The 25,685-nt window shown below is 35.8% G+C and overlaps 1 protein-coding gene across 8 annotated transcripts in view; it reads left to right on the top strand.

Moving 5' to 3' along the window:
• The window catches only part of ICE2 (interactor of little elongation complex ELL subunit 2), a 68,539-nt gene extending 47,276 nt beyond the window's left edge, over window positions 1-21,263 (top strand). For 3 of the 8 annotated variants that reach the window (XM_027123188.1, XM_027123191.1, XM_027123192.1), the window contains 4 exons: window positions 9,458-9,542; window positions 10,766-10,834; window positions 14,662-14,923; window positions 18,723-20,597. In XM_027123188.1, coding sequence (XP_026978989.1) covers window positions 9,458-9,542; window positions 10,766-10,834; window positions 14,662-14,923; window positions 18,723-18,845 — 539 coding nt within the window. In that variant the 3' untranslated portion in view covers window positions 18,846-20,597. Of the gene's footprint in view, window positions 1-1,990; window positions 2,047-9,457; window positions 9,543-10,765; window positions 10,835-14,661; window positions 14,924-18,722 lie in introns of those variants that run through there. The other 5 variants (XM_027123190.1, XM_027123193.1, XR_003436375.1 and 2 more) reach the window with 4 other exon arrangements.
• Window positions 21,264-25,685: the final 4,422 nt, after the last annotated feature.

Genomic DNA, 25,685 nt, shown 5'->3' with positions numbered 1-25,685 from the left:
TTGCCTCAATGTGGAACAAATTGACAGCTTTACAATAACAAATCCTTCAATCTGTGAACTTTAGATATTCTTCTATTTATTTATATCTTTAATTTCTATTAATATCTTTATGATTTTCTTTGTAGAGATCTTGCACATCTTTTATTAAATGTATTTGTTGATAATTGATTCTTTTATGTTATAAATGGTATTTCTGAAATTTTATTTTCTTACGGCTTGTTACTAATAATATAGGATTTATTTGCATATTGATTTTGTATATTGATATTGTATCTTAGTAACTTTGCTAAGCTCATTCTTTCTAGTAATTTATATTTTCTAATTAAATAATTATGTTCTCTGCAAATAATGACCATTTTATTTCTTCTTTACAATCATTATACTTTTCTTTTTCCTTGCTTTCTTTGCCTAGAATTCAAATAGAAGGTGAATAATGGGCATCCTTGCCTGTGTCTAATCTTAAAGGGGAAGATTAGACATTTTGTTTAGTATTTTGTATGGGTTTTTGGAGATAGCATTTATTAGAAGAAAACGGTTCCTTTCTATGCCTAGTTTAAGAATTTTAATCATGAATGGGTAAAAAAAATTTATCAGATATTTTCTCTGCATTTATTGAGATTATATGATGATATAACTTTTGTCTTTTATCCTACTAAGGTTATGAATCATGTTAATCAATTTTAAAATGTTAATCCAATCTTGTATTCCTGCCGTAAGTCCATCTTGCTCATGATATATTACTCTTTTTATTTATTGGTAGATTTAGCTTGTTAATATTTATTTTGCCATTTGTGTTTATGAGTGAGATTGGCCTGTAATTTTCCTTGTGAGGTATTAGTATTAAGATTAAGTTTATGCCATAAAATGAGTTGAGATTTATTTCCTCTTTTTCTGTTATCTGGTAGAATTTCTATAAAATTGGTATTATTTCTTACTTAAATGTTTGGTAAAATTGACCTGTGAAGCCTAGAGTTTTCTTTTTGAAAGTTTCTAATTATCAATTCAATGTTTGCTCTTTTTTTTAATTGAAGTATAGTTGATTTACAGTGTGTGTTAATTTCTGCTGTACAGCAAAATGATTCAGTTATACATATATACATATACATTCTTTTTTATATTCTTTTCCATTATGGTTTAATCATAGGGTATTAAATATAGTTCCGTGTGTTATACAGTAGGACCTTGTTGTCTATCCATTCTGTGTATAATAGTTTGCATCTACGAACCCCAAACTCCTAATCCATCCCTCCCCCACCCCATGTTTCCTGGCTTCTTTTGTTTGTGTTGAAAAGTCAGCTGTTCATCTGATTTATGCTCTTTTGCAAGTAATATGTCTCTTTTCTTTGGTAGACTTTAAATTTTATCTCTCTCCCTTTCAACAATTTTTGTACGTTGTGCCTGTGTTAGGTTTTCTTTGTAAATATTCCTTTTTACATGTTCATTTTATAACATTGCTGCTTAATATGTGATTTGATGACCTTTATCAGTTTGGGAAAATTCTTATCATTACCTCACCAAACATCACTTCTTCCCCATTCGCTCTCTCTCTCTTCTGGGATTTCAGTTGTATTATGTTACATCTTACTGTATCCTTAATGTCCCTTACATGCTCTTCCGTATATACCTTCCTTTTGACTCTTTATGCATGATTCTCAATATTTTCTTCTACTTTACTAATTTTCTCTTCAGCTATCCCTAATATACTATTTCACCCATCACCTGAGTTCTCAGTTTCATTTATTGTATTTTTTGGTTCTAGATTTTTCATTTGATTCTTTTTTATACATTATAGTTTTCTATAGAAATTCTCAATCGTGTCTTAAGCATATTAGGCAAAATTACTTTAAAGTCTTTCTCTAATACCTCTGTTATCTAGATTCTTTGTGAGTCTTTTCTATTTTTTTTTTTTTGGTGTTAGTTTCCTAGCGCTGCCATAACAAAGTACCAAAAACTGGGTGGCTTAAAATAATAGAAACTTCTTGTTTCACAGTTCTGGAGGCTGGAAGTTTAAAATGAAGGTGTCACAAGGCCATGCTCCTGAAACCTGTAAGAGAGAATCCTTTGTTGCCTCTTTTTCCTTCTGGTGTTTGCCAGCAATCCTTGGCATCCTTGGCTTGTAGATGCATCGCTTTCATCTCTGCCTCTGTCATCATATGAGATCTTCTTCCTGTGTGTCTCTATCCTCTTCCTATAAGTACACCATTCATATTGAATTAAGGGTCCACCCATCATAACTAATTACATCTACAACCATTCTACTTACAAAGGAAGTTACGTTCTGAGGTAGTGGGGGTTAGAGCTTCAACATATCTTTTTACCGGGACACTTCATTCCGTGGCATGTTGTTTTCCTGTCTTCTTTTTTATTCCATGTTTTTTCATTGTATGCCAGAATATTCTTTATCAAGGGCCAGATATTGTATATGAAAAATTCTAGAGCAAATATAAGAGCTAAAATGTTATCTTCCTCTAGATAGGATTACTTTTGACCACACTAGCAATCCGGATTCACTGTAATCCAGTTACAGGGATTTAGGTGATTTGAAGCTTGACTTTGGACCCTAGATAGGCCAGTCTGTTTGCCCCTTATTGCTAGGATGTTGCCATTCATGGTCTGACATTGCCAGTCTTTGGAAAAGCTTACTTGCAAGTCTGGCCCCTGGCTGGTATCTGGGAACTTAGCTAGTAAACAGTTTTCTACACTGACGTAAAACTTCCTTTAGCTGATAAGGAGAGTTCATTGTGCCTACACTGTTTGTATAAACAATATGGCTTATTCTGAACATCTGCTTTCCTTCTGAGAGTCTGGAATTTTGGTATGTGTTAGTCAGAGGGTGCCTACATGATGAGCTCCCAATAAAAACCTTGAGCACTGAGTCTCTAATAAGCTTCTCTGGTATAAAAAGAAAATGTTGCTGGAGGAATTAAGTGAATATTGTGTGACTCCAATGGGAAAGACCTCTTTTTTTTTAAAATGTGGTAAAATATATGTAATATAAAGTGTACCATTTTAACCATTTTATGGTACAATTTACTGTACATTTTTTAGCGTATGATTTAGTGGTATTAAATACATTCACAATGTTGTTCAACCATCATCACTGTCCATTTCCAGAGCTTTATCATCATCCCAAATAGAAACTCAAGAGAGAACTTTTGAAAATTGCATCTCATTTCCTCTGAACTTCACCCACACTTCTTTTCCTTTTGGTGTTTCTCCTTTTGCTTGTATCCTTTTGCTATAACAAATCTTATACATGACTAGAACTGTATGCTGAGGCTATGAGTCCTTTTAGAGAATCACCAAGCCAGGATCCCAGCTCAGAGCTTGTGTTTATCTAATTCACAGACCCTGAACTCCAGTTTTTGTTGGTCTAATCCTGAGAGACTATTGAAAGCTCTGGTTCATTTCTTAGCTTCTCAGTTGCTTTTTCCACATTAACAGGTACTCCTAAGAGAGAAGCACCCCTAAGTGCCAGGCTTACATCTCTGGGTTTCTTTCTTCCTCTGGTTTGTTGGCTCCAAATATATCCTCAATCCCTTTTTCTGGTAGGCACTAACAAATTATGTAATTTAATTAGTCATGATATTTATTGCCTGTCTTTGTCTCTTTTTTTTTTTAACATCTTTATTGGGGTATAATTGCTTTACAATGGTGTGTTAGTTTCTGCTTTATAACAAAGTGAATCAGTTATACATATACATATGTTCCCATATCTCTTCCCTCTTGCGTCTCCCTCCCTCCCGCCCTCCCTATCCCACCCCTCCAGGTGGTCACAAAGCACCGAGCTGATCTCCCTGTGCTATGCAGCTGCTTCCCACTAGGTATCTACCTTACGTTTGGTAGTGTATATATGTCCATGCGTCTCTCTCGCTTTGTCACAGCTCACCCTTCCCCCTCCCCATATCTTCAAGTCCGTTCTCTAGTAGGTTTGTGTCTTTATTCCTGTCTTACCCCTAGGTTCTTCATGACATTTTTTTTTCTTAAATTCCAGGTATATGTGTTAGCATATGGTATTTGTCTTTCTCTTTCTGACTTACTTCACTCTGTATGACAGACTCTAGGTCTATCCACCTCATTACAAGTAGCTCAATTTCGTTTCTTTTTACGGCTGAGTAATATTACACTGTATATATGTGCCACATCTTCTTTATCCATTCATCCAGTGATGGACACTTAGGTTGCTTCCATGTCCTGGCTATTGTAAATAGAGCTGCAATGAACATTTTGGTACATGACTCTTTTTGAATTATGGTTTTCTCAGGGTATATGCCCAGTAGTGGGATTGCTGGGTCGTATGGTAGTTCTATTTGTAGTTTTTTAAGGAACCTCCTCTTTGTCTCTTTTGTTTATTGATATATCCCAAGCACCTAGAACAGTATCTGGCACACAGAGGTGCTCAATAAGTATTTTTAGAATAAGTGAAGTTGGCTTGGATAATTGATTGAAGGAACAGTAAAAGTCAAGGAGAAGGGAAATGGTAGAAAACAAGCCATAGAATTTATATACTTTATTCTTTTTACTGTCCCTAGATGTATGTAAGACAAACCATTGGGATGCAGGAAGAATATATTATAACTCATTTTTTGTATGAAAAATTAAAAATTTAACATTACTCATATTAAGTATGTGGATTGACAGGTGGTCCTCTCCTTAAAAACAATCAGTGTCATGCTTTAGTAAGCCAAGCAGTGAGGCACTTGTTCCATTTGGATCTATGTATCATTGTGGGTATCTTTTTTTAGCAATGGCAGCTGTTAAAACCTATATAGCAAAATGAATTGAACTTTACAGCCATCCTTCAAATAGTTGTTATTGCACAGAATTAAGCCAAGATTTTTCAAAACAACAAAGCATAGTTAATTATATATTATATTGCATATTATTTTATTCTTTTCAAAAATTTTCATGTTTCAATTTCTATTAATAGTTTTTAATGTGTGTTGACTGCTGCTCTAAATAAAAGAGAAAAATAAAGCTCAGAATGATTAACTTACATATAGATACAGACTCCATCAGCGGCAGGATCAGAATTTAGTCACAGTCTTTTAAGTGTTTATAACTTTGCTGTAAACCTAAAAAGGGCTAGGGAAAATTGGTTGGGGGGGGGGGCGGGGAGGTCAGATATAACAAAAATGAAGCACTGTGTGTGTAACAATGTTAATCAGTGTGACTTAAGGCAGATGATTCATTGTGTCTTAGAAACTGGGACCTTAAAATCCTAACCAGAAGATCTCCACGTGCTCATATTCTCTTTCCCATGCAGTCATGCACCATAGTCCTTTCTCAGTTGTGGCCTGTGTTTCCCTCACTCAACCGTTGCTAGCCGCTCCTCCATTTAACTTAAGCATTTCATTGTCAGTTTTCCCTGCCCAGCCCTATGATCTCAGAATTTCAAAGAAACTTAAGACAATCTCTTCTCAGAAATCAAAGTTGGAGACCAGTGCATTAGATCTTTTGGAGAGGACAGTAAAGGTAGAGTTTACATGCATGGTTCAGAGATTCAGATAGAGCATATCTTACGAGACACAAGTGACATAGCATCTCATTTATTTAACTGAAGAGCATATTGGTTTATAGGACTCTAGTTCAGCAATTTTGAACTAGAGTCCTATAGTCTCTTTTTCAGGTAGAATAAACATACTTGTTTTTTGTTTGTCTGCTTTGCTATGAACGTGTTCTCCTGTTCCTTTAGATTGCAGTATTCTTTTTATCCTCTTGCCGCATAAAAACATTAAGATGTATTCCTTAAGGAAAATTCCCAAAGTCATCTTATCACAAGTTCTGTATCTACTTTCCAGTTCTCTAATATATATCAATTTTGTATAGTTGACATACAGGCAGTCCTTCCTTTGCACAATTCTGATACACACAAATTTCAGTTACGAAGGTATTTAACTGTGAGTAATTGCGTAAAGTACAGACGTTACTGCTGACTCTTCAGTCCACAAATCACTACATAAGTAACAAATGCACGTCATGACCAGTGACCAATCATGTCACTTCTTTCAAAGTCTGTCATTGATTGTTCACTGCGCACCTGTTACTGAGTTGATGCACAGGAAGCAAAATGTGTAGTTGTGTTCCCTCCTTGTCTCCCAGTGATAAACTCATGTGATGTTTTACAAAAGTGGATAATCAGAAGAGGGAATTGGCCAACAAAGATTAAAACACAGCAAAGAAACAAAAGGTGATACTGCTGGAAGTGGAATTTGAATTGAGCATAAATGGAGTTACAGAAGAAATAGCTGACAGTAGAAATGTTGACACTGGTGCAGTTCAGGAGACCAGATATGCCAAAAGAGGAACTTAATGAAGGTGAACTCATAAATGAGGAAAGTGCTTGTGGCATAAAGGATGAAGAAGTGACACTGGCATAATATTTTACATTAAAAGAACTCTTTGAGATATATCATGATATTAAAAGCACAAAGGCTATCATGTTGGAAGCTGATTCGAGGAGTGTGACCATTCACCACAGCATAGAAAAGGTGCTTGCTCCCTATCGTAAGTTGTACAAGGAGAAGGCGACAAGCACTATTCAGACTGCTCTTAATGAGTTTTTTATAATGAAATAACACTTTAAATCTCAATGTTTTTAATTTACAGTATACTAAATAAAGATTACTTTTTACTGTTTTTTCATTTCTCTATACGTTTATAACTGATGGGGAATTTATAATGTTTTGACCAAAAAAATCTTAAAGGTAATGGAACAGTTTTAATTTTTCCCATTGATTTTTAAAATTGCTTCCATAGTTCTGGCTTATGTGTGGTTATTTTTCTCATCCCATACTGCATGCAGAGTAGGAACTGCCTATGTATATGTGTGTGTGCACGTAAATATGTATGAATGTGTGCATGTATATAAAGCCTTGATTTGTATTATATAACCTTCCCAAACTTGACACACATAAAAAATATTTGGATAGCACACTGTGATATACAAAAGAGATTGCTGTGGCTGAGGGATAATGTCCAGGAAGCTCTTGCCATCCCACACCTTGCTCAGCTGCCCCAAGGACTGAGGAGATAAATATCTCAAAGACACATGTATACTCATTTAAGGCCCACAGGTTAAAACGCTCCAATGTTGAGAGAATTGTAGACTCCTTGAGGAGGTGGGCCCCCATAGCACTTAGTATGGTATTCTCTGTATATTTTTTGACCTAACTGTATTTGACATATACTATATAATACATACTTTTCATTGAGATTGCTTTAAAAAGGTAAGAACTGTTAGTGATTTTCCTCAAAGGCACATTTAGTAAATGTCTAAAAATGTTTTATTGTACATGATATTCCCTTTCTACAGTTATTAAACCATTGAAATGTGTCCTTTTTATTAGAAACGTCAGTGTATAATGAGTGTTAGGAATGCAGAGGTGAAACTGAAACTTGGCACAGGAAATGATAAGTAGGCGTGGGAAAAACAGATTTGTTGTAGAAGAAAGGTATCTGGTAAAAATGTTTCTAATTCTTTTTATGAGCACAAAGCAAATGAAAGGGGACTAGATAAGAAAATGCGATATTAAATTATATGCATTTTTTTGTTGCACAATGATTGATTCCAGGTCATGTATTTTGATAACCAAATATTGGAAGCTGAAAAAAATTAAAATCAAAATGTTATTATTTTCAGCATTGTTGAGTATTATACTCTTACGCTATTGATGTATTTAACTGCTGTAATAACATGATTTTTGTCTTGACATGGTTATATAACATTTAACTAAGAGCTGTCTTTTATATCATTTCCTTGGAACATTTCAGGACTTCAGTGTTGTGTCTCAATCTGTTTTGTTGTAGAACATACGCATTACTTTTTAAAATGGAAGTGTAATCTTGAGAGTTTTCTATTTTGTTTTTTGGAATTCTAGAATTAGGTCACGTTTGTAAGAAAGTAAGTCTTTGAGCAGACTTTTGATTTTTTTTTTTAAACCATAGGAAATGTTATGGTGTGCTTTAATTTAAAAATAAGCCAGATTTTTTTAAGGTTTATTGAGATATAGTTAACTAATAAAATTTTAAGATATTTAAAGTATACATCATGATGATTTGATATATGTATACATTGTAAAAGGATTCCTCCCATCTAGTTAAATTAACACATCCATCACCTCACATATTTATATTTTTTGTTTTTTGATGAAAACATTTAAGTTCTACTCTCTTACTAAATTTCAGTTATATAGTACGGTACTATCAACTGTGGTCACCGTGTTATACATTAGATCCTCAAGACTTTATTCATCTTATAGCTGAAAGTTTGTACCCTTTTAGCCCCCAACCCCTGTGAACCACTTTCCTACTTGTTCCTGTGAGTTTGACTTTTTTTCCCAGATTCCTCGTGTAAGTGATACATGCAGTATTTCTCTCTCTCTTTCTGACTTATTTTACTTAGCATAGTGTCCCAAGGTCCATTATGTTGTTGCAAATAGCAGAATTTCCTTTCTTCTTATGGGTGAATAATATTTCATCGTGTGTGTGTGTGTGTGTGTGTGTGTGTGTGTGTGTGTGTGTATCACATCTTTATCCATTCATCCATTGATGGACACTTAGGTTATACATGTCTTGGCTGTTGTGAATGAGTAAGCCACATTTTTGTAATCTAAATTTTACCTTAACCCAGACTGTCTTAGAAATTTGTAGAGCATGCCCAAACTATAAATTTGACTTTATCTGCTTGCTTTCATAATAGGTACATATTTCTCTAAAAATTTAATTTCCATAAAAATGCAACTTTAATAAAAATTAGAAACACCACTATTTTAACAGTTGTTATTCTTAAATTGTGGGCTTAGAGATGATTTTTTTTGCTATGGACATGTGTAAACTTTTCTATGTTAAGCAAATATTTTAGAATTAATACATATTTCTTTTATAATCTGACTTGTAATTCATTTTATTTTATTTTTTCTATAAATTTATTTATTTATTTTTGGCTGCTTTGGGTCTTCGTTGCTGTGCGCAGGCTTTCTCTAGTTGCAGTGAGTGGGGGGTACTCTTCCGTTGTGGTGCACGGGCTTCTCGTTGTGGTGGCCTCTCTTTGTTGTGGAGCACAGCCTCTAGGCACGCGGGCTTCAGTATTTGTGGTTCGTGGGCTCAGTAGTTGTAGCTCAGGCTCTAGAGCACAGGCTCAGTAGTTGTGGCACATGGGCTTAGTTGCTCTGCCGCATGTGAGATCTTCCTGGACCAGGGATCGAACCCACATCCCCCTGCGTTGGCAGGCGGATTCTTAACTGCTGTGCCACCAGGAACGTCCCTAATGTCATTTTAAAATACATCTTCAGTTAATAAACTTAATAAAATGTCTATTTCTCCTACTTTTAGAATATAAAGTTACTTTACAATTATTACAGTTTTGTAAAAACATCTTTAAAGAGACTGGATAACTTGGCTTTTTTGTTTTTTAAATACTGCAATTGTTCTCTTTAAGTTTGATCTTTTATTTTAGGACATATTGATACATTTACTTCAAAGCTTTTCCTGCTAGAAGAAATCACCTCAGAAGAATTAAAAGAAAGACTTTCAGCCCTCAAGTAAGAAGCTTTACTTTGTGTTGGGAATTTAAAAACTTAATATGATCACTAATTTTCCTTTATCTGTAAATATTGGTTAAGTTTAAATTATTTATTTTCAAGACTTTTAGTCCTTTTTTACATTGAGGTTCCACCCTGACCCAGTTTGTGATCCATTTCACATTAATCATTTCCATTTCCAAATTACATGTACTAGTGATACTAGTATTTCTACTTAAGACAAAGGAGGCTAGAACAACAGAGGAGTCTTCCGTCTTGGTAGTGTATGGAAGCATAAGACTCTTAGCTCTCAGGGATGTACACACTCATTTGGACACCCTAACTTCTAAAAGTTTGTTCTTTTACCAACTGTCACTGTACATCAGATTGAAATGAATTAATTTGCATCTCACAACTTTCCGGGAAGGACTGGTGGTAGTTTTATCTCCATTTTATATATGAGGAAACTGGAACTTGGAGTGACTTTCCCCAGAGCATACAGCTGAACTAGGGTGACAACCTTGGTAGTTAATATGTTTGATTCACCTTGAAGGATGGGAAATTGTCCTGACTTTTATTACTTCCATAGTTCCAGTTTTGGGGCTTGTCATAGTTTTTGAAGCCTCCAGATTCAAACTTGAATTCTCTGCTTATACTTAAAAACATCTACTTCTATTATAAGGATTGCTTCTTTTGAGGAGTAACTTTTTATTTACATATGTGAATAGAAAAGCTTTTCTGTACATTACTCACTGCCTGCTCTACCTCTTCCAATGAAAACCATTTTTAAATAAATAATAAAGGGAATGAATTTAGGTCTAGAAGAGATACTAAATCAATATATTTCATTTCCCTTTATTCATTTAAAGTACCTCTCAATTTCTCTGGTTACCACCACCATCTCTAAAAGGCAAACTCTTCTGCAGATTAGTTCTACTAAAGGCTTTTTAAACTTTTAATCTTTAAAAAAATTTTAAACTTATAAACTTCTTAAAAAGTTTATAGTTTCAGTGTAAAATATTGATCTCTTTACAGCTGCTCTGACTCACACAAGCCAAATACTTTATGATTTTGAAGAGAGATCAGAAAATGGCAAAAAATATTATAAGTGAATCAAATTAGAAATAAATTTTGGTGTTTTACATTATTTCATCTGTTGTTTTTTTCTGCTATTGAGGATATTTCTCTTCCTGAGGAGCTAAAATTGTTAAGAGTAAGTTTTCTTGTCGCTTAATTTTATATAGATTTCTTCTGTTTAATAGGATATCAAGTTTATTTAACATCCTTCAACACATTCTAAGAAAATTAAGTAGGTAAGTACTTTGGAGGTATTTTGCATTGATATGTCTAATTTTCTTGGGTGAAAATTCATAGAAACTTTGAATATATGTTGTTAGGAATAGATAGAAAATAACCTAGAAACACAGAATTTATTCTACTGTGTCAAAGTTGAAATTGTGAAAGTATAAATAAGTAGGTAATATAATAGTCTTTGGCTTCAATGAGCTTGCAATTACATTTTTCTGTAAGGCTATTGTAATGGTTTCCTATTGCCACTATAACAAATTACCACAAACTTAGTGGCTTTAAATAACACAAATTTATTCTATTATAGTTCTGGAGGTCAAAAATCTGAAATCATTTTCAGTGGACTAAACTTGTATCAACAGGGCTGGCTCCTTGCGGTGGCTCTGAGGAGACAGTTGTTTCCTCACCTTGATTTTCAGCTTCTAGTGGCTACCTGTATTTCTTTTCTTTTTTAATTGAAATATAGTTGGTGTACAGCATTCTGTTAGTTTCAAGTTTACTACATAAACTTGCAAGTGATATGATATTTGCAAACATTGTGAAATGATCACAATAAGTCTAATAACCATCTGTCCCCATACAAAATTATTACAATAATATTGATCATATTCTTTATGCTATGTGTTACATCCCTGTGGCTTATTAGTTTTATAACTGGAGGTTTGTACCTCTTAAATCCTGTTCGCCTATTTCTCCCTACACACACCACCCGCAACCGGCTACCACCCTTTTGTTTCTGTATCTGTAAGTCTATCTTCATTTTGTTTTGTTTGTTTCTTTTGTTTTTCAGATTCCACATATAAGTAAGTCATGTGGTATTTGTCTTTCTCTGACTTATTTCATGTGGCATAATACCCTCTAGATCCATCCATGTTGTTGCAAATGCAAGATTTCATTTTTTATGACTGAGTAATATTCCATTGTATATATATCACATCTTCCTTATCCGTTTATCAATGAACACTTAATTTGCTTCCGTATCTTGGCTATTGTAAATAATACTGCAGTGAACATTGGTGTGCATATATCTTTTCGAATTAATTTTTTTGCATTCTTGTGGTAGATACCCAAGAGTGGAATTGCTGGATCATATGGTAGTTCTATGTTTAATTTTTTGAGGAACCTCCATACTGTTTCCCAAGTGGCTGCACCAATTTATAATTCCTCCAACAGTGTACAATGGTTCCTTTTTCTCCACATCCTTGCCAACACTTGTCTTTTTGATGATAGCCATTCTGACAGGCGTGAGGTGGTATCTCATTGTGGTTTTGATTTGAATTTCCCTGATGATTTAGTGATGTTGGGCATCTGTATGTCTTCTTTGGAGAAATACCTATATATCTTAACTTGTAGCCCCTTACTCCATCTTCAAAGTACATCACTCAAATTTTTGCTTTTATTGTCACATTGCATCCTTAATTTCATTTGCAAAGCCATTGATGGGTAACATTCACAAGTTCTGGAGAGAGGATGTAAACATTCTGGGGGAATATTAGTCAGCCTTCCATAGCTATATTGTGTACATTTTCAAGGTAAGGAAGCAACATAGAGGCTAGTCACTCGGTCCATAGTAAATCTTAGTATATAGATTCTCTACGTGATCATTTGTCAAACCGTTTCATTATACAAACCTTTGCACTCCTTGTCTTACGCCCTTACCAAAAGATAAACTAAAAACAATTCAAGAATTTGAACAAAAGGTCAAAAACCTCAAAGTTCTAACTCTCCTACTTTTTATGCAACTAGATAGATGTCAGTTTCCTTATTTATAAAATGATGGTGTTGAGTTTGGTGATTTTCTAAGTACTCCTCAGTTCTGAGATTCTGTAGTAAGATTTTTGCTTTATATATTCCATTCTTCATGTGAAGTACAATGCTTAAACACGAAATTTGCCAAGTGCTTTTTGAAACTTGAATATCAATATCTTAGCTTATGTATTAGTTTTCAACTGCAGCTGTGACAAATTGCCACAAAATTAGTGTTGACAACAGGAATGTATTATCTTGCAGTTCTGTGAGTCAGGAGGCTAACAGGTCTTCTCAGGCTGAAATCAAGGTGTCATTTTTCTGCCTTCTTTTCTGTAGGCTCTGGGTATGGTCTGTTTCTTTGACTTTTGTATATTCTAGAGGCTACCTGCATTCTTTGGCTTCTGGTGCTCTTCCTTTCCTCCCTTTTCAGACTTTGAAAGGCGAGTTGAGTCCTCCTCATATCACATCACTCTCACCTCTTTCAAAGCCGTTATCTCCCTCTGAGTCTCTTCTGCCTCCCTCTTCTACATTTTAAGGACTCATCGTTACAGTGAGCCCAGGAAAATAATCTAGGAAAACCTTACATTTTAAAATCAGCTGATTAGGAACCTTGATTTCACTTTAATTCCATCTTAATTCCCCTTTACCATGTAATGTAGCATATTCACAGGCTCTAGGGTTTGGGATGTATGTTTTGGGGGGAGGCCGTTACGGAACCTACTGATATTTGTAGCCATCCGTGTACATTGCTGCCCCCATGCAGCACTTTTAAGATATTCTTTCTTGAACTGTCTCATTCTCCATGAATTCTCTCTGTAAACCAAAGCATTCTTCTTTTTTAGTGAAGGAGGTTAAGATATAAAGTTTCACTGATAAAAGCTCAGTGTTTGAAATGTTACTTATTCCCACTGTCACATCAATTATTATTCATTTCTTTATATGGGAATAGAAAATGATTGGGGAAAAAATGCTCTGAGAATAATAGTTCTCTGAACCACTTTTGTCGATACCTATTACTTTTCTGTTTAAAAACAGTAATGAATTAATGAAAAACTTATCAGGTTTGTAGGAAGATCCTTGTAAGTATGACTAGTCCTTATTTTTAATGATAGATTGTGGGAAAGAACTGATATCTTCCATTGTACCTTTGAGCTAGAATGTAAAATCCCAAAAAAAACACAGTATATTAATTGTATCCCTTTAGCTCTTTATGTTGTTACACTGAATTCCTTAAAGCTTTCTAAAGAGAAAGGGAAAATGTAGATTTGACAGAACTTATTATTGTGACAATAGAGGATCATAATTAAGGGTATGGCTTTTGGTGTTCGACTGCCTGGGTTTATATCCAGGTCCTGCACTCAGAACTTTGGGCAAATTACTTAGCATGTCTGATTTTTTGTTTATCTCAAATATGAGGTTAATAATTAATATTATTCCTTAAAGTTTTGTTTTGGAGAATTTAATGATGAAATGGATATAAACAGTATAGTCGTCGTTAGCTCATGATAAACATTCAGTACCTATTAACTGCTTTGGTTGCTATTATTCTCATGGCCCCTCGTATTGTGATTATTGCACTGACTGTTTCTGCCACTTTATTTTAAACTTCTCAGTGTAGTGAATTTGTCACATTCACTTTTCTATCTCTGTTCACCTATTAGTAGACAGAAAGTAGGTACAGTGTTTAATTAATTTAAATGTTGTGTATAGGAATGGTATGTATATGTACTTATGTACTCATATGTATATGTACTTTTCCATATGTGTTGTCCATGAATTAGAGAATTAGGCAGACTGTCTGTTTCCCCATTAAATTTTTGAAATTTTACAATTTAACTGATGTAACAGTGAAAAGAAAATAATTATATATCCTGAACTTGGAATAAGAACTAAAATGAGTTGCTGAAAAGGCATGAAAATAGTTTAAAAGATTCTTAAATCTTACTTGGTCATAAAAGTGTTTTTAGAGTTGGTATCCCATTCCCCTAATTGTTTTCAATTTTATTAATATATTATGATTAAGAAAGTGCTATTGAATTTGACACAGTGAACCAATGAGTTGAGTTTCCTTGTATGGATTTAGTTTGCAGGAGGGTTCCTACTTGTTGTCTCATGCAGCAGAAGATTCTTCACTCCTGATCTACAAGACCTCTGATGGAAAAGTTACTAGGACAGCGTACAATTTGCATAAAACACATTACAGCCTTCCTGGTGTGCCTTCCAGTCTCTCAGTTCCCTGGGTCCCGTTAGACCCCAGTCTCTTATTACCATATCATATCCATCATGGAAGAATACCTTGTACTTTTCCACCTAAATCACAAGGTCCCACAACACAACAACAAAAGGTAAGATCTTTTTGAAATTAAATGTTTGATTAGGTTGTTTATTATTAATCTGTTTCACTGACTATAAAATATTTCAACCTGATGTCCACATTTGCCATGTTAATCACAACACCATTCTAAAAATAATATCTATAGGAAGCATAGATAAAGTTGTACGCTCTACTGAACCCAGTCATCATGTCAATGGAACTTTTTATTTCTGTAAGGTTTATGAGTCAACTAAAGAAAATTCTATTAGACTCCCCAGTGAGGGCATGGGTAAGGCAACCACATAGTTAAATCCCTATGTGCCTATGAAAAGCAAAGTTATAATTTTTTTGCAAGTTTTATTTATGTATACTGTTTCATTTCATTAAATATTTGAGGCAATTTGCAGAATACATGCAATAAAATTATGATGATACAATTAAAAATTAATAAGTAGGATATGGGAAAATATAAAAGCAAGTGTTAGTAATTAGTGACTGCAGTGCCTTATTAAAAGTACAATAGGGACTTCCCTGGTAGCACAGTTGTTAAGAATCCACCTGCCAATGCAGGGGACAGGGGTTCGAGCCCTGGTCCGGGAAGATCCCACATGCTGCAGAGCAGCTAAGCCCGTGCGCCACAACTACTGAGCCTGCACTCTAGAGCCTGCGCGCCACAACTGCTGAAGCCCGTGCGCCTAGAGCCCGTGCTCCACAACAAGAGAAGCCACCACAGTGAGAAGCCCGCACACCACAACGAAGAATCATCCCCGGTCGCCGCAACAAAGACCCAATGCAGCCAAAATTAATTAAATAAATAAATAAAATTTTTTAAAGTACAATAAAATGTTAAGATGTAAATTGTGTTTTAACGCTAAGTATTTTATCACTCAGTATTTTAGTTATAATTAATGTTATGCTCTTTATAGAATCCTTCCCCAGAAATACCATTTGAATGATATTTCTCTATCTGAAACTTTTGTAAAACCATGGTTTAGAGATACTCTTTACCATGTCACTCATTCTTTATATCATGTAAGAAGTTCCAGTTTGAGTTTAGTTGAAGGAAAAGTTTTATTCTCTACAAGTGAATCTGACTGTTCAGTAAGCAATAACACAGTACATTTTCCTTTCCTGCTGCCAAAAATCTTTGAACCAAAATTATTGTCTGAGTTCTCTACTCTTCTCAATATGTTTACCACAGAACATCTATCACGTGTATGTTTTTCACTTCTCCATTCTAATGTTATTACTGAGAGGATCCTTTTAGAAATGACAACTTCTTATACATTCTTAGTTGACTTTGGCCAAGAAAATATATAAATGTGGTTAACTAGTTGGGACAAGTGAAAGAATGGAGAAAGTGAGTTATTAGTATTTTAAGCCATTTTAGCTACAGTTTTTGTTGGCTATTTCCAGTTTAAATTTAATATAAGTAGTGATTTTTATAACCTCCTGAGACAACATTTTCTTAACTTAAAAATAATAATTGAAAACTTTTTTTGAAGAGTTTATGTTTTTTCTAAGACAATGATTTTGTTTTAACTTAGAAAAATCTGATGATAGTTTCACCTGTAACATTTAACTGTGTGAGTGGCTTATTCCTCTTAAGTGAAAATGAACAGTTTAATGTCTTGACACAATTCCATGTTTTCAGGATTTGACCACATAAATATAAACAGCTTAATTATGTATATGCTGAGCATTTGTTGATTTGTGTTTTTTTGAAGATATTTCATGCATTCAGTCCAAGGACAAATCGTTAGCGAGATTGTCTAGGACCAGGTTGTTGTACAGCCAAACATTAGGTACAGTAGACAATTAGCTAACTAGTGCTTGGTTTGATGTTTTTTTAAGCCCATGGAAAGTTTTTGGTGATCTCTTACACATCTCCCTACAATCTGGTCCTACATATGTAGGAATTGCCCCCATCTTTCTCCCTTACTTCCTCCTAGCGAGGCCATGGGAATGAGACTTTCTAATCCTACCAAGCTAATAAGCACAGACAGGGATTCCAGCTTTAGCAGCAAAAGAAAAGACAAGAGCTTCAGGAAACCCTGGGACGTAAGATCTTATATGGAACAGAAATGATCTACTTATTTCATGATGTAAAAACTCATATGACAGATATCTCTGCCTCTAATACGATTCCTTAGTCCCTAGTCCACTTGAACTCAGATGTCACCTTTGTGTAGTAGTACCTTAAGCACTAATCCTGAGAGATACCCCAGTAAAGCCTGTGTCTGCCTCTTTTTGCATCAAGCAGAGCTTAATAGGAGGATCCCATTTGCTTCCTTTGCTACTCCAGACTTCTGATTCTAGTCTTTTTATAATGGCCTTGTGCCTATCCCTTTTCTCCTTCCACAACTTCTGCTATAAATATGGATCTCTCTCTCTCTCTCTCTCACACACACACACACACACACACACACACACACACACTCATGCTCATACACACATACACATATAGGGTCAAAATGCTTGCAATGTGGTAGATATAATTAGTGTGGTCAGTATACTTTTATAGTAAATACCAGTTGAGTGGGGAGTGGTATACATAATCTAAAAATCACAGCAATTTTTTAATCTGTATGTTAAAAAAGTTCTTCAGATTCAGACAGACAGACTGGCAGACTCAAACCCTAACTCAAATTTGTCTTTTCTAACCATCTAATTGTAAACCAAAAAATGCCCCTAAAGAGACAAGATATTAGGTGAGGGTAGCTGGAGTTTGATTCATTCTTAGTGAGCCAGTAGCCTCTTGGGGCAATGCTAGTAATATTTCTGTTGTATAAGGAATATGAGAGAGTGTGATTGGAATTACAATCATTTCCAGGTCTGAAACACACTGGAGAAGATGTGAAGAAATAGAAGGGGGTGCAAGGTCACTAAAGAAAATAGAGGTAGATATGGACAAGTTCTGGGAAAATGGTTTCAGGCTGTACAGCTTTTGTCCTTCTCTGTAATGCCTGGCTTTCTCCATTACCCCATTTAAAAATTTTTTACTCTTCCAGTGGCCAAGGGGATGACAGTATTTCCAGACCTCATCTTCAGTGGGACTGCAATTAGCAAGGGATTGCATCCTAAAAATACACTCTCTCTTCCCTAGACTGTGTGAGCTAGAAAGTGGGATTGAGTAGCACGTTGTGCTGAGGAAGAGTAGATATTAAGGTAGAACCAGCACCCCAACAAAGCTTCTTCCCCCTGCTTCCCTTCTTCCTCTTTTCCCATCCTCTGTAATTGCCTTCCAATTTTTCCTTTCCCTTTTTCTTTCTTTCTTTCTTGCTCTTCCAGCCTCTCAACTCAAATTGGGGTCTTTTTTCTTTTCCCTTCGTTTCCCTTTTATTCTTTTTATCCTCCTTTTTTGGACTCTTCTGTTTTTCTTACTCTGTCTCTCTTTCTCCATTTCATAATTTCTTCTCTCTCTTTACCACCTCTGACCTTCTTGTATTTCCTTTCCCACCCTTCCTATTTTTCATTTCTCCTGCCCTTCAGTTTCATTATTGTAAGCACATTTCTCTAAAGGCCTGTCATTCCTGCATTTTCTCATTTAGCTTTCAAACTTTCCCAAATTTAGCACAAAGTGTGGTTTTCCTCTTCACTTCTCTCCGTTTACCCTGATGTATCTCCTTCCCTGATTGTTATTTGAAAGTTTCGTACTTTAAAACTCTGTCAGGTTAAAGCTTGCTTAGAAGCAGTTAAGTGGCTAGGGATTAAAAATATATAAAGGACCATTTGCAAGGAAATTAGTCCATTTGTAAATAATAGAGTTGACTGTGTTTAAGAACGTTGTAAACATGTTAAGCGATCCTGTTCTTTGCTTCATCTCTTAGGTTGGTGGAACAAGAATGCCTACCCGCAGCCGCAGGAATTCAGTTTCCATGGAAACCAAAAGTCTGCCTGCTCAGCAAGTTGAAAATGAAGGAGTGGCTCCAAGTAAAAGAAAAATAACTTAAGGACTGTACCATGGAAAATGAAGAAAAACCAGTTATCACAACAATCAATTTAGAAAAGTTTGAGGGGAAATATACCTGAAAGATCTGTAGGCAAGAGGAATGTTTTTCTTTCACTGTTCTTGAGAGTTTTTATAGTGCCTTGAAAATACACATTGACTATGTGAAGCAGTGATCCAACTAAAATGGAATGTTGTGCTCTTAACACCTGATGTTTGAGGAGACTCCAGATATGGTTTAACATTATCGTGGCAGGGAAATAAAGAGAGAAGAAAATATTTTTATAGTAGACCTTTTGCAAAAAATTTTAAGTAGGAAAACAATTTGCTTTTGCGAGAGCAATATTTATCATTATGTATTATGTTAATAATTTGAGTTGTATTGCCGGTCTGTTGAGGTTGGCTCAAAAGGTTAAATCTTGCCACTGTCAGAGATAATTTTGAACTACATAAACCTTATTTCTGACCCATTTGACAGTTTTTATATACTACTTTAAAATGATGATTGATGCAGGTTAAAGAAGTTAATATCTTGAAAAACTTGGTGAAATTCCATTCCAGAAGCCAGAAAGGAAAATAAAAAATAAAAAACCCTCTGCCTCTGAAAATTCACAAGTAAGTTAACAGTTTTTTATTGGGCAGTCATCAGTTTAAAAAGAAAAAACTCTTGTGGTGTAACAGGTTCGGTGACGAATGCCTCTATCTCTTGGCACAAATCCTGGCTAAGTGTTGAAATAGGCTACTAAAAGCAAAGAGATGAGTATAGTTTCCAGAAAAATCTCATATTTCAACCAACAAGGCTAATGTGTGGTAAAACGGAAGGTATTTTTCTTCATCTACACTGATTCATTTAAATTTTTCAAGACCCTGGAGATGAATTTGGAAAAAGGCATGATCAATTGATGTTATTATAGTCAATACTAAGAAGGGATGGACTTATTTAACTTTTGTATTCCTCTTCTTTAATGTGCACTAAATATGTGCATCTTTTGTAAAATACAAGCTTTGTAATATAGGGCAATATTTGCTGTGTTTTTGGAATTTTTTATGCATTTTATATTAATATAAGAAACTAGTCCTAGAAACCTTCTCAACTGTTATAAATAGCAGTTAAGTACTTTATTTACTACCAAGTTTTGATTTTTTTGGTTGGTTATAAATTTTTTTAAAATTAATGAGCAATTACTAGTAAAATTGTTTTATGCATTTTAATATATAGTTTCCTCATCCTGCCATTCCCATTTTAAAATATTGAGCTTGGTTTTCAGTGGTCTTGATCTTTTTTTAACTTTGTCACATACCCATATTTCCCAGAAATATTCCAGCTGTGAGTTATTTGGCAGTGAACCAAGGGAGAGGCAGGGATTCCCTTGGAATTTGCTCTTTTAAAAAAACTAAACAATGATTGCTTCAGACTTCTGAATACCAGAAAGAGTTGGCTTTCATTTTTTTAGTATACTTTTTACTTAGTAAAATGTGTGATCTTACAGGTGGTTATTTTGAAATTATCTTAGCCAGCCATGTGAGTAACCGTGATAATATAAAGCTAGACTTTGTTTTCCACTTGTGCTTTATCAAGCCTCTTTTTTCTAATGTATATTTGATCTTGTCTTGTGTTCTTTTTCTTGATTTTTAGTACTGAGAATGTATAAGCAAGAAAGTGACATTGACAGTATGAGCAAAGATTTAAAAAAAAACAGACTCAATGTTGGCAAGGATGTGATGAGCCTGACCCACTTATATCTCTGAGGTGAAGGTATAAACATTTCATTCAGTAAATGTATGAGTGCATCTGTACTGTATGCCACACAACCTAAAGTAGGTCCTTATGTTTACCCTCTGATAAAATTCTTTTTTCATATATCACGATGTTTGTTTATTTAACTTACTGTCTTTCTTCTTGAATAGAATACAAGCTATGCCAGGGTAGGGCATATTTGTTTTGTTCACTAGTGTGTAACAAACACCTAATACAGTGTCTATTGTAGTTGCTCAGTAGATATAAGTTGAATGTAGGAATAAATGAATGTCTAGGTATCGAGGATAGATTTTTTTTTTTCCTCAGGAGCTAACATTCTAGTGGAAGACACATGCTGATCTATGTGATAAGTGCCCTGATAAAGTACTATAAGAAAGTCATCTAATCTGGACCTGATAATTAAGGAAGGTTCTGAGATAAACCTTGAGCTGAGTCTTTTAAAAAAGAGTAAGAATTATAAGGAAAGAATGAAAGATCTTCCACACAGAAAGAAAGCAGCATATGCAAAGGCGAAAGATGGCCAGATTGTAGGCTGTGAACGTGGAGATGAGAGAAAAAGCTATAGGACACGACAGACGTGCCATGCTATGACATTTGAATTTTGTCCTGTGCAATGTGGGAACCAGTAGTGATTTTTTAATAAAAATAAATAACATGATCAGATATATTCTTCAAAAAGTTCTTATTGGCATTAATCTAGAGAATGGAATGGAGCTGGGAAAGACTATAGGGAAGGAGAAAAGTTGCAAAGGTATCTTACCAAAATTGAAAAATGGTAAAGGCCCTGAACTAAAGCAATAAGAGTAGGGATGGGGAACTTCCCTGGCAGTCCAGTGGTTAAGACTTGGTGCTTCCACTGCAGGGGGCGCAGGTTCAATCCCTGGTCGGGGAACTAAGATCCCACATGCCGTGTGGTGCGGCAAAAATAAAAAAAAAGTAGGGATGGGCTCAAGTGATGGAAGAAAAAAAATGATAACTTGGTGATATAGTTGGTAGGGAGAGTCAAATATGACTTCCAGGTTCCTCATATGGATACTGGGTAAATAACTGTTACTTACTGAGAAAGTACGAGGAGGAGTGTGATTAGAGTGGGGAGAGAGCTCACTTAAAATGGTCGTTTCCATTCACCACTTGTATTCCTTGGATTCTGGGTCTTGGTGTGCCATTATTGCCTCATAACAAGTTACCCCAAAACTTACTAGTTAAAACTACAAATAATTATTATCTCCAGAGTTTCTGTGGGTCAGGAGTCCAGGTGCAGCTTAGCTGGGTGCCTCTGGCTCAAGGCCTCATAAAGTTGCAGTCAAACTGTTGGCTAGGGCTGCAGTCGTCCGAAGGCTTGCGTGGGCCTGGAGCATCTGCTTCCAAGGAAGCTGTCTCGTGGTAGCAGTGGAAGTTCTCATTCTCTTGTTGGCTGTTAGCAGGAAGCTTCATGCTCACCACATGTACCTCTCTATAGGTCTGCTTGAGTGTCCTCTTGACGTAGCAGCTGCTTACCCCAGAGAGAGCAATCCAAGACAGAGCAAGGAGGAAGACACAGTGTCTTTTAAGGCCTAGGCCTGGAAGTCAAATACTGTCACTTGTGCCATAGTCTCCTTGTTAGAAATAAGTCACTAAGTCCACACTCAGGCTTCACCTCGTGAAGGGAGGAGTATAAAAAGATTTAGTGAACATATTTTTAAACCTTCACAAATGCCATGAACATTTTAGGCATACAGAAGAAATAGGTTTAAGGTGGAGAGAAAAAGAGAGGACACTTTTAAAAAATTCCTTATTACCAGCATGTTAAATCTGACATAGAGATAGTTGGTGTCAAAGATAGTTGCTCATTTGAGTTTTGAACTCAAGAGAGAGAAGCCTGATCTCTTTAGTACAGATTTGGGGATTGTTGGTGTATGTGTGGTGATTGAAATCAGAGAAAAGGATGATATTGCAGTAATGAGTGAAATGAAGAAAGGACCATGAATAGAGCCCCAGGAAGAACCATAGAACTTCAGTAAAAGGAGAAGTTTCGTTAAAGTGGCTACAATGGAAGTCAGATTTATGAATGTTAAGGAATGAGAAAGTGAGGTGGAAACAATGAAAATCTTTATTGCAAAACTTGGAAATAGCTCTGTTTGGATCTTCTTTTGCAACTGCAAAGGAAGTTAACCTATTCCTTTCCATTTCTACTTGGATTTTGTATTTGGACACCATGAACGTTTTAGAGATAATAGAAGGAGGCACAGGTTTAAGGTAGAGAGGGGAGAGAACACTTTTTAATGTTTTATTACCAACATAGTAAATATGAAGTTTTTGATGGACATCTGGTAGAGATATTAAGATGTTTTTCATGTTTTATAGGCATATGGTGGGTACTTTTTTTTTAACATCTTTATTGGAGTATAATTGCTTTACAATGGTGTGTTAGTTTCTGCTTTATAACAAAGTGAATCAGCTATACATATACATATACATATATCCCCGTATCTCCTCCCTCGTGGTCTCCCTCCCACCCTCCCTATCCCACCCCTCTAGGTGGTCACAAAGCACTGAGCTGATCTCCCTGTGCTATGCGGCTGCTTCCCACTAGCTATCTATTTTACATTTGGTAGTATAAAATAAAGTCCATGCCACTCTCTCACTTTGTCCCAGCTTACCTTCCCCCTCCCTGTGTCCTCAAGTCCATTATCTACATCTGCGTCTTTATTCCTGTCCTGCCCCTAGGTTCTTCAGAACCATTGTTTGTTTGTTTTTTTTAAGATTCCATATGTATGTGTTAGCATACGGTATTTGGTATTTGTTTCTCTCTTTCTGACTTACTTCACTCTGCATGACAGACTCTAGGTCCATCCACCTCACTACAAATAACTCAATTTCGTTTCTTTTTATGGCTGAGTATGGTAGGTACTTTTTAATCAAACCTTAAGAATATTTGATGTCAGGATTTATCGAGTTTCTCACTGAGATGTGGAAATAAAGGGTATGCATTTCTTTGATCCTTCCACTCTTGCTGTCTTCCCGCGGCTAGCGTCCAGACTTTTTATCAAAGTACATAAGGGCAGACACACAAGCATCTATCTGGGGATTGGGTCTGATCTGCTGAGCAAAGCTTACTGAAAGAGTCGAGGCCCAGACATATATTTCTAGGATTGGTCTCCAGGTTGCTTCAACAAATAGGAAGATTCAGTTACTTTGGCGTATATGTTTGCTTTCAGTATATGAGCTACTGTTAGAAAGTGATCAAGCAAGGACCTACCATGGGTTAGTTTTTAATTGTTGTACGTGCATGGTATAACCCGGTTAATTCTCTAAGGAACTGGGGTTGGGGGGAAGCCTGGATGTAAATTAATTGCTGTTTTGAAAGTGAAGAAACCTAAAGAATCTGTGGTTAGTGGCTTGAATTACTCCTTCCCTTTTGCATGTTAGTCTTAAAAGGCACACTCCAGTAAGGCAGTGCCACACCATTGCCATGGGTCTCAGGTCTCTCCCAAGCCCTGCATTAATGCAACATCTGCTCCAGTCAGGCTTTACCAACAGAAAAAGTAGCCATTCTTGTCCCTACCTGCATGCTTTTACAGTAAAGCTACATCTGCTTGCATTTATTCATGCCTCTCAAAACTTTGCCTGTCCTCTTTTGAATTGATAATGTGTATTTGAGCATCTATTGTAATACATTATACCAGTCTCTTGAGATTTAAAGATAAATAAGATTGGTTTCTGCCTTAAGGGTATTACCTAATCTAGTTGGGGAGATAGGTATGCACAATTAGCTATAATACAGAGCAGAATATTCAAGTGACGTAATAGTGAAGGGCGTAAGAAAAAGGGATACATGGAAGTAAAGAGAAACTCATGGTAGAAATGACTTTTAAGCTGTGTTTGAAAGACAAGTAAAATATCAATGTGGATTAAAAGGAAGCAAAGCATTAGGGCATGAGGGAAATTCTTATGAAAAGAGCTAGTTTTAGGAAATAACGAATATGCTTATTTAATAAGCATGGAGGTAAAGGATGATAAATGGAAGATGAAGTTGAAGAGGTAAGTTAAAGCTTGATAGCGGAAGGTATTGACTGTTATTTCCAGATAGTTTGATTTGATTCTAAAAACAATGAAGAGGGCTTCCCTGGTGGTGCAGTGGTTAAGAATCCGCCTGCCAATGCAGGGGACACGAGTTCGAGCCCTGGTCCGGGAAGATCCTACATGCTGTGGAGCAACTAAGCCTGTGTGCCACAACTACTGAGCTTGCACTCTAGAGCCTGCGAGCCACAACTACTGAGCCCGTGTGCCACAACTACTGAAGCCCTCGCGCCTAGAGCCCGTGCTCTACAAGAGAAGCCACGGCAACGAGAAGCCCATGCACCACAACGAAGAGTAGACCCGGCTCACCGCAACTAGAGAAGTCCCGCACGTGGCAAAAAAGACCCAACCAGCCAAAAATAAATAAATTTATTAAATCAATCAATCAATCAATAAAAGCAATGAAGATTTATTGAAGGCTTTTTGAGCAAGATGACATGATCAGTTTTAGGAATTACAATATAAAGGTTTATTTAGAAAGGAAAAAGTCTTCATACTATTTTACAGTATGAAAATATCGGAGAACATGGATGGGGTGAACAGACAACTAGTTATGTTTTCAACCAAATGTTGGCAGTACAATTAAGGTGATATCCTACAGAACCTATAGACTGAAAATGTGGGTCTGCAACTTAGAAAAAAACAGGAAGGTGGGGACCCACCTTTGGGCTGACATACCAAAAAATTGGGGCATTTCTGCAACCAAGATGGCTTTTTTTTTAACTCTTTTTCTTCCACTTCCGCTTTATTTGGGTCAAGGGGCTAGGAGTTTGGTTACATACCAGATTAATTGAACAAATAAATACATTGAGAATAATGGGAAAGAGGAAGGCAAGAATAAACCCTGTAGTATTGGTTTGGAATTGGAAATGAAATCATGGTACTTAATATATAGAGAGATGGAGACATAGATGTGTGTGTGTACATATGCATACGTATTTCCTAATTCTGCTGATAGGGTCTAGAAGCATGGCACTCTAGTAGTAATGAGCACACCTAGCACCAGCACCCAGATCTTGGTTTCCA

This window comes from Aethalodelphis obliquidens, unplaced genomic scaffold (assembly GCF_003676395.1).
Source record: "Aethalodelphis obliquidens isolate GAN/ISIS:26980383/991018 unplaced genomic scaffold, ASM367639v1 scaffold26, whole genome shotgun sequence".
In the NCBI taxonomy this organism is placed as follows: Eukaryota; Metazoa; Chordata; class Mammalia; order Artiodactyla; family Delphinidae; genus Aethalodelphis; species Aethalodelphis obliquidens.
The sequence above is the reverse complement of the archived record's forward strand: the minus strand, read 5'-3'. Positions and strand labels throughout refer to the sequence as shown.